General features: G+C 42.2%; 1 protein-coding gene across 1 annotated transcript in view; it reads right to left on the reverse strand.

Moving 5' to 3' along the window:
* Positions 1 to 5806, reverse strand: part of rspo2 (R-spondin 2) — a 52468-nt gene extending 46662 nt beyond the window's left edge. Inside the window, exons 1-2 of the mRNA XM_026293986.1 lie at positions 5441 to 5806; positions 4865 to 5180 (exon numbers count right to left, since the gene is read on the reverse strand). Coding sequence (XP_026149771.1) covers positions 4865 to 4964 — 100 coding nt within the window. The 5' untranslated portion in view covers positions 4965 to 5180; positions 5441 to 5806. The remainder of the gene's footprint in view (positions 1 to 4864; positions 5181 to 5440) is intronic.
* Positions 5807 to 9559: the final 3753 nt, after the last annotated feature.

The following is a 9559-nucleotide window of genomic DNA, read 5'->3' on the forward strand; positions in this document are numbered from 1 at the left end:
GTACACTAATGTGAGAGGAAAGTAGTCTGGAAGTGCATTTCAGGGTAAGGGGCTCCGTTTCCGGCTCTGGGCAGCTCTCCTACCTGTGAAGTTTTTCAAAAAATGCTCCTTTTGTGTTGCTGTTTTATGTGTGCCACTTAGAAATGATTCCCACATTAGTATTTTTACAGCCCAATAAACTTGAGAGAATCGGACCAAATTGGCTGGTCATATTTAGTAGTTTTATAAGGAAACGTATTAATATATAATTGCTTCGGGGGGAGTATGGAATTGAGGGATCAGGCATAGGTGAGGGCTACAAAATCACCCTCCCGCTCTGGCAGGACAGTGCAGTTTTTGTCTGCTGCTTGATCATTTCCAATCACTGTGAGGAAATATGGAGTATATTAGAAGATTCTATATAATAAGCTCAATTTATTTTTCTTTTCTGAAACAGAAAATCTACTTTTAGAGTGTGGTAAAATGTATAGTGAAATAAAAACATCTGTTTAGCATTTAGCTTTACTAGCACATGGATCCATCATGACAAGGATTGAGGGTGGAAGAGCTGATCCCTTTTGTGTATTCTCATCAAAAGAAAAAGCAAGAGTGACCTAATCTGGGTGCAATCAATAGTTTTTAAATGTGATGTGATAAGTGAAAGTGTGCAGAGGACACATTTTCTCATCCATTTGAAATGAAGCCTGCAACACCCAAACTGTCTCACACCTCTGTTTCTTGCTCAATTCGCAATCATACTACAAAGGATTATTTGCTCAACCAAAGTTTTGCAGAATTCATCGAATTTTTTTGGAATATTATCAGTTGGGGAATTTTTTTCCCCCCAAGGAACAAGAAAGAATACATAAAACAAATTTATTTGTCACGTGTTGTGCGAAAGAATCTCTCTCTCTGTGTCTCTCTCTCCATTAGAAAGTTCATGCCACTGCATGTTTTTTCTTCTGCTGAGGTTTTCAGCAGTGTATCATGGCATGGGTGCACTGAAGAGCCTTTCACCAGCTTCATCTGATACTGCTGTGACTTGGAGCAGGAGCTGCGCTACAGGCCAGAATCGACATGCATGGGTTAGTAGGTCAAACAAGGAGCTAGTCTTTCAGCAGAGTTGGAAGGCTGGGTCAGACTAATGTAATTTATCAATACAGCACATAAGTGAATCATTGTCCTGACTGGCCATGATAATCCCAAAGACTGACTGTAAATGTGACTGGTCAAAGAATTAGAGGGGAGTGAAGCTGTCATAGATTTGATGCAGGACCATCCAAGTTCAAGTTGCAGATGATTTGGATTTGATGTCTTGATCAGAACATCAGAAACGTGCACCTGCACATCTCCTTGTACTCTGTCTCTCTCCCTCTCTCTCTCTCTCTCACTCACACACACACACAGAGCTTTATACTTATGGAGGATTGGGTGATGAGGACTGGGAGAAAAAATACAGAGGTCTGTTTCTTGATGCCAGAACTCGGGCTCAGGTCAAGACTTGGCTCGATGTAATCCCTCTCAGGTGATGCTGTTCACATTCAGCCCTTTCCAGCTGATCTGCTTAAATATGCCTTCCTCATCCCCTAAAAAGGCCTGCACCCAGACCTCTCCTCCTCCTCCTTAAGGTAGGAAGGGCTTCTTCTGCTCTGTCAAACCTCAGATTACTTTTGACCGTTTTAGTAAAAAGAAGTCAGGATACAGGGCTAACATAACCTGGATTAGAGTGGCATCATGTAAGAAAGGCTTATTAAGAGACACACCACCTTAAGAGCACTTTCACATTTTCCAAAGACGAGAGTGTCAAGGCTGGCTTTTAAAAAGCTTGGAGCTTTCCCTCTCCTTCCCTTCAGGATGTATTGTGCAGAAGTGCCAGCTTCCAACATTAACACATAAACCTACCAACCTAGGACTTGGTATGAGCTTTCAGCACACAAAGTTCTGACTTCCAGCACCCAGAAAGACAGTTCACTCTGTTTCAAATCACATTTATGCATCTACATCTGATTTTTCTTTCAGTCAAAACTGCATTTTACATGAAAATAACTATCATCAATCATCTTGTTTGCTATGTTATCAACAAACTAAAACCACACGGCTCAAATACCTTAGAATATCAAGTTTCCACACACCGTGATTACTTGTGTTGAAAGAGGGGTATATTCAGTCACAAATTATTCTGTGTACTTTGGCATCAAAAACTCACCACACATACCCTTGTTGCTGACTTTCAGCAGCCGTACAAAGTGTCATGCATCTCTGACCTCACTCTCTCCACCCTGCATGCTGCTCTGGTTTCATCTAATCACTTCTGTCCTTACAAAGCATCTGGGAATAAAGTTAAGCAACAGATTACAGAGTAGTAGCTGAAACACGCTGCAACCAGCTGGTATTTCAAATTTGGGATTTCTGTCTAGATGAGGAAGGGTTAAACAGTATCGGACTGCAGCTTTTCACCACTCTTGACTGCTATTACCTATTCATTACCTGTTTAAATGGCTTAGGGCCCCACTCTGTTCCTTCAGGCAGCACTGCTACTCAAGCCTGATTTTATGTAGTCAGCAGGTGGCATCATTAGCCAGAGAATAAAAATGAAAAGTAATACCCTTGTGTCTAGCTATGATATCATAGCAGGGCTCATTGGCATCATTTCCATGTTTCTAGTGGGCAGGATAGGGGGTAAGGAGGTGTAAATTTAATATGTTTTGTCATCTGTTTTACATGAAGAAAATGTATACGTAGAATTACCACAGTCAAATGGGAGGTTGTGTCATGCCATGTAGTGTGTGAGCAAGACAAGATCAGCCCAGAAACCACACAAAGATCCCAATCGTGACTCTACTTATATGCAATAGCAGTTGTTCTCCTTGACATCCCCTAATTACACTGGCATCTCCCATCCTAACACTTCACTTGGTCGTGCGGCTATGTGCACACAGTACATCAATGGCAGTAGTTTTTCTTACATGTAAAAATGGGGAGAAAAAATGACATTTGTTAAATTATACAGAGTGTGTTTTGTTATGTGTAAAACAGCTATGCCTGGGGGTCGTCATGTGGCCAAATTGAGTTTCAAACATGTCTGGGTCTCAACACTCCTGAATGGTTTGGATAGCTCCCTGTGCATGCCAGACAGGCTGTATATAAAGCTGTGACAGGAACCTTGAGGGCTAGAAAAATATTCAAGAATTTCTGGGCCTATTGGACAATGATCTCTTACACATGCTTCTTTCAATACAACCATGATAAATTAAAGGAAGGAAGGGAATACTGAAAACTTGGCCAGGTGCCACTGCTTGCTAAAATGTTTTGGTGCACTTCACTGTACCTGTACATTTTTGTATATGATTAGTCTGACAAATGTAACATTCATTCTGAAGGCTAGCGGTAACAATGTGAAGCTTATAGTACCCAGCTTTAAACTGTTCATGAGGTCAAATGTGTAAGTTAACCTCTTCATCTCATCTCTATGGTTAGCCCCCCATACCACCCTCTCTCTTTTCTCTCCCTTTCTAACACATAAACCCTGCATAGGTAAACAGGCACCTAAAGACTGGATTTGTTGAATGATCATCCAAAATATCCTGCACAGTTCAAATAGAGGGTAGCTCATACTAAGAAAACCATATTCTGTCTCCTAAGATCGCACAGTCCACAGAGAAGGGAACTCGTAGAGGAGCTGAAAAACGTGTGTGTGCCAGTACCCCGCAGTGATCGCCTGATTATTTGCAGATGGGCAGTGAAGGGCTCACAGTGTGTGGAGGTTCCCCCTGGCATGCAGCGCATCTGTGATTGCCTTGCAATTTACAAGATCCCCCTCTCCCCTGACTTTAAATGAGTTTTTCTACTGTATTACTGCACAGTGCTGCCCAGCAGCGCGCTACACGATCCCCGGACGAAATCCTGACAAAGTCTCCTCTCATGGTCACCCTGAGAATCTGGGCGAAGTGTTATGTCACAGGTCCGAGGAGGGCTCGGCCGGGGGTCACTTTCTTAATCCCGCTGTCTCCTTATTCATTCAGAGTATAAAGTAATGTTTACAAAGGGGCTGATCCCCTGCTTAACTCCTGCGCCTCCGCGGAGCGATTGTTACGCGGGTTCCCTACCAACTGTTCAAAGTGGTTATGAGATCAATTAAAACCAGCTTAGGGGCCTGGAGTGGAGATGTGCGATTCATAAGTCAGGGGAAGGGGATTCCGTATCATTAAATAACTCCCACAGTACGAACCCCTCCTCTCCTTTAAGCCTCCGGTTCCTACCGGCACCAGCAGCTTTTTTAGCAGTTTCACATGTAAATAAGATCGGGCGCCTTTTGTTGGGACTAGAACGTTGAAAGTAGCGTTTACAGTTCATCTGACAGCTTGATTTAAATAACCAACAAATAGCCATCCCACTGACGCAACGTGTTTTTGATATTCATTTTGCCCATCTACACGTGTGGCACATTTTACGCACATTTTACGCATTATCTACTAGCTCTGAAATCGTTACATAACGTGGAAAGCCTTTCTATCGATTAATAAATAACATCAGATACTGCAAGACTAAGTTATACCTTAGACTACAATTTTATTTTACTTTGAATTTCTAGAAGGTGCCTGAATTACAATCTGTGTTAGATCGGGAACTCTCACCTGTACCTTTTCAAAATCAAACAGATAGTTATCAATAACATATTTGTTTTTACTTTCTGCCTGCAGTGCGCGCTGTGCTCAGTGAGAACTTACAGAAAATGTGTACCTATAAAAATGAGAGCAGAAAAGGTGAGCAACATTGTTTGGACTGTTGCAGCTGCGTCCCGTGACCCACACAAACTCTCTAATCATCAGATAAAGTCTCTACATGAATGGCTCTCTAAGACCTGTAGGATATAACCCCGTGTTACCTCTTTTGTTTCTCCTCCAGCGGTGCGACGGCGCCTGACAGTTGCTGTACTCCATACAGTTCAATACGATCAGGGCAAATGAGAATAGTCGAAACTGCATCTGGACGGCGATCTGTTGTTCGAACTCCAGTAAAAAGGTGTCAGCTGGGCTTGGGATGAATTCTCTGACTTTGGTTTGTCCTCCTCCACTCTCTTTAGTCGCTCCTCAAATGTGTCAAACATCAGACGGGATGCGAAATGGTATTACGCCGCCGATTGGGATCATTTTATGGAGCGCGTTGATCCTCCAGTGAATAAAAGTGTCCGTTTTGGTGCGCTGCAGGGAGAATGACAAGGACGTTATAGTGATAACAATGTAACGAAATCAACACCTTCCTAAACAATGACGCGTGGATGTGATGGAAAGGGGACTGAAAGAAACAAACAAAATTTAAACAGCTCTTCTGTGTGTTAATGTGTTGGAACAATCGCGGATTCAAAGGCAATGCGTACTGCTCAAACGCCCCCAACAAAAATGAGCGCAGCCGTGCGTAATAGTCGCCAAAACGCTCCGTGAGATAAAGCGCTGGTATAGACCTTGCATCAAGAGTAATTCCGCTCCGGTCCACTTTTATGTTCCCTCTGAGTGCAAGTGCGGCTCGGGAACATGCAGCATCCCTTTTTGTGTGAGAAACTTGTCTCTAGTAGAGAGCAGAGGTCCGAGGAGGAGGGAAAAGGTGGTAGCTGTGAAGGGGGAGTGTGGGGGGTTATGGGAGAGGGGAGGGGGGCTCCTTTCCTCCTTTCCGTAAAAGCTTAGATTCCCTTTACCTGCGTTTCCTCACCCAAGTCCAATTCGTGCCCTGTAGCAGCAGAGACAGACTCACATGTGTTGCGTTCTTCAAAGCGGACAGTGAGAGCCGGTGAGTGAGTCTGCGTTTTGCGCGCTGCTGAGGCTGAACGGTGACTGACTCCCAACTGGTCCTGATGCTTGCTGCCTTTTTCCTCATATAGCGCCGAGCCGCTGTCACGTGTGAACATTTCCACTTTGTGTTACTTGTTACTTGAAAGATGACTTTCGTACAGACTCTCCCCTCCTCGCACCCCGCACCCCCATCCCCTCCCCCTTTCGCTTGCACCGACCGGTACGAGGTTGCCTCAGGGTCCTAGTGAGCGTGAAAAGCTGAAGCATCTTTAAGGACAAAAAAAAGTTATTGTACATTTTGTTTGTCAGTTGCAGCAAACATGCACAGAACACTTATTTTAATATTCCAATGGGAATCCGAATTCCTCACATTCCCACGGCATTATCTTATCAAGTCATGTATTAAAGTTTAGTGACCACTCAGCTGGAGATCAGAAGTGAAGTGAGTAATTGCTGCGCATTCAATCTAATGACTCTTTCGGCTCAGCTTTCTTCCATTGACGATAGCCCGATTGAATAATTACAGGTTTGGCAAAAAAAAGTAATTATCTGTATAATGTGCGTAATGAGGTGGGCCCACAAGTCAACCATCTCGTAACGCTTCTTTTATTGCGCGCACAGCACTATGCGCTTTACCCCCTCCTCCTCTAAAATGAATGCTAATCGCTGGAGAGGCTGTAATTGTGGAACATGAATAAATCATTCAGTGATTTCAGGGCTTTCCCAGCTAGGGCCTTTTACATTGACCTGTGTGACCTCATCAACGAGAATATGTGAGACAGTCAGCGGAGGCAAGAGTTTCTCCTCCAGGCTGACCCAGCTTACCTTTCGGCGAAGGACATACGGGGCTGGCAGCCATCCACCCTTTTGTGACATTCACACACTCGCTGCTGGTCAACTCTGCAGATCAGGGAATGATTGCAACTTAGTGATGAAATGTCTCATCAGTTATAGGGAAGTCAGTTACAGAGAGACCTAGAAACACAATCTGGGTGTATTGACTTTTATTATCGAGACGATGAGACAAACTTGGCCCATCTTTAATACATTTCTGGTATGATTTTATCACCTTCAGCACCCTCTCCACATTATGGTTGGAATACAAGTTATGAATGCTCTACCCCATTCAGCCACTAGGTGTGGCACTTAATCTTTTATTTATTTCAGGAAATTATTTTCATGTCAGAGCTACATTGCCTATCAGTAATTCAAGCAAAGCAGATGAAAGTCACACAGACTTCTCAAGACAAAAATGTATCACAGTAATGCAATGAGAGACATTATCTAATATATACATATAACAATTCTGTTTCTCTTTAATTTATTTTCAGGTTGCCCTCATAGAGACCCCTTCCTAACATAACAGAAATTCGTTTATACACTAGTTTTACACTTGAAACACCAGAGGCACCAGTGAGAAAGAGATTTCTCCCTTCAGGCTGTAAAACACATACACAAGTGCAAGTTTCCCTTTCTTTACTAAGACAGATTGAAAAAAAAAATGCAGGGGGAGAACATCTATGTGCACAGAAAAAAGGAGGATTCATGGTTGTTTCCTTGCCAAAACCTATAGTGACCTTTGTCCTGACTTTATTTATTTATTCAAAGAACAGTGAGAGACATTGTGGTCAGGAGGGCAGGCAGTGCTGCTGGTTTGGACTCGTCTCTAAAACAACATCTGAGTGTGCACGTTTAAGGTGAATGTGATAATTTAGGCCTCAGGCACTTTTATTTTCATGATGTGTCATGGAGAAGGGGGCTGCTAAACCAATCACTTTATACTCTCTATCCCTCTCTTCCCTCCCTCCTACTGATTGCAGTGCACAGAAGTCGAGGTGACGTCAGCATTTGGATGGTCTGGCTCTGAGCCCTCAGTGCCATAACAGCAATGAGGGGAGCTGCTACACACTCTGTTCATCAGATCCAGACTGGATGGTCTTCGTCACAGTTTACTATACAAAGAAGAAAAAAGGATCCAGCCAAGAGTGGTCATTTAAAAGTCAGAAACCCCAAAATGTCAAGGGCAGGATGAGAAAAAGGCAAACTTCAGAAAGTTCAAATTATTCAGAGCAACATTCCATGTTTGTGGCTCCAAATGGAACAAGGCAAACTTCAATGTCCAGAAATAATCTACCATGACATTTACAAAGCTGAAATATTATAGTCCACAAGTACAATTTTATAATCACAGTAAATCTACTTGACAATAACATTTAACTTCTAGGTATATTTAGTAGCTGTTGGAGCTTGAACGAGTTAGACGCAACAATTCCTAGTTAATCTGATAACCTGCATCTGATGATGAAAATTGTGCAATATGATCGAAAGTTCCAGAACAGGCTGCGTAATGCACATTAAAATGAAAATGTTTTGTCAGTTCAACCAACCATGAATTTACTATAACAATGTATTAAAAGCCCATCCAAAACTCTGTCTTAAACATTAAACTCCTGTAGGTTTGAAACATAGTGAAGTCTGTTTCACAGGCAGCACAGAGTGTAGTCAGCCTGGATTCACAGCAGGCACAATGGATTTTAAAAATGGAAAACATGTCAAATCATTTATGAAAATGTCTCACATCTAACAGCCTTTAGAGTCTAGACAACCAAAGGTTATGAGATTGTGAAATAAATAAATGTTCCCCTGAAGGCCCTGCTCATAAATAGTGTGGCAACTTACACAAAGGAAAAATCTTTGGGTGTTTTGTATGACAGGTTCCTGGGTTTCTATTGTGGCCTGTGCTCACTGGTCTTCCGGTTGGAACAGTAAACAGGATTTACCAATATTTGAATTAAATTAATGTGGTGCATGTTTAGCTGAGTTTTTGACTGTTAATGTATCAATAAATAATACCTTGAGATGTGATATTTATTCAGTTATGATTAATACTATAGAGAAAATATTCAGATCTGAAGCCCCATTTTCAATTCAATTCAATAATTTAAAAAATCTGATTTCCTCCTTTTTTTTTTTTTTTTAAATTATTCTGATATATGTGATGCTTCCACAGACATACATTTAGTGAGCTCCACCATTCAGACATGCGGTTGATATTATATCACAAACAAATCACATGAAACCAAAAACAGGGCAGTGCTCTGGCCTTAAGTTTCCACCTTTGAAATAAGCATCAGAAATCCTGACCAGATACATCAATCCACCTGCATGTAAGACGATACTGAGTGAGACAGAGCAGTGTACCACAGCAACATTCCCATAGGCTAGAGTTGTTTACATTTTGTCTGCTCATGATGCCACAATACTATTGGAATGTACCATATACTTTCAAAAACCATGACTTTCACATTTTATCTCTGGTGAACACAGTGAGTTTATGTTCATCATACTCCAGTTAAGGAGTCTCTGCACTTTCCAGGCTTTTAATTGAACCTAATAAAAACAGGTGTGTTTGTGCACAAAAATCTGTTTGGAAGTAAAATTACATGTGAGAAGAAGAAAATGAAAGGCATGTGAAAGAATGAAAGCCTGTTTGTGAGCAATTGGGATAAAGAAGCAGTGAGGGAGTGTCAGAGGACTGAGTTATGAGAAGGTCGAATGCAGAGAAAAGCTGGGGGGTGGGGTGGGACATTAAAAAGATTGTGTCCGTCTGGCTAATGGTTCTTTATGGCTCCCTCATGTTCTCAGATGGGCAGGATGACTGGCAGAGTGTGACCATTGGTAACTGTACATCACCTCTGTTTGCCCCCTTCAGCTGACGTCCCACTCAGAGAGACTGCCTGCCATGGTGAAACGAACCACTAAAGCACCATAAAACCAACAGACTAAACAGCCAT

Source organism: Mastacembelus armatus, chromosome 16, assembly GCF_900324485.2.
Source record: "Mastacembelus armatus chromosome 16, fMasArm1.2, whole genome shotgun sequence".
NCBI lineage: Eukaryota > Metazoa > Chordata > Actinopteri > Synbranchiformes > Mastacembelidae > Mastacembelus > Mastacembelus armatus.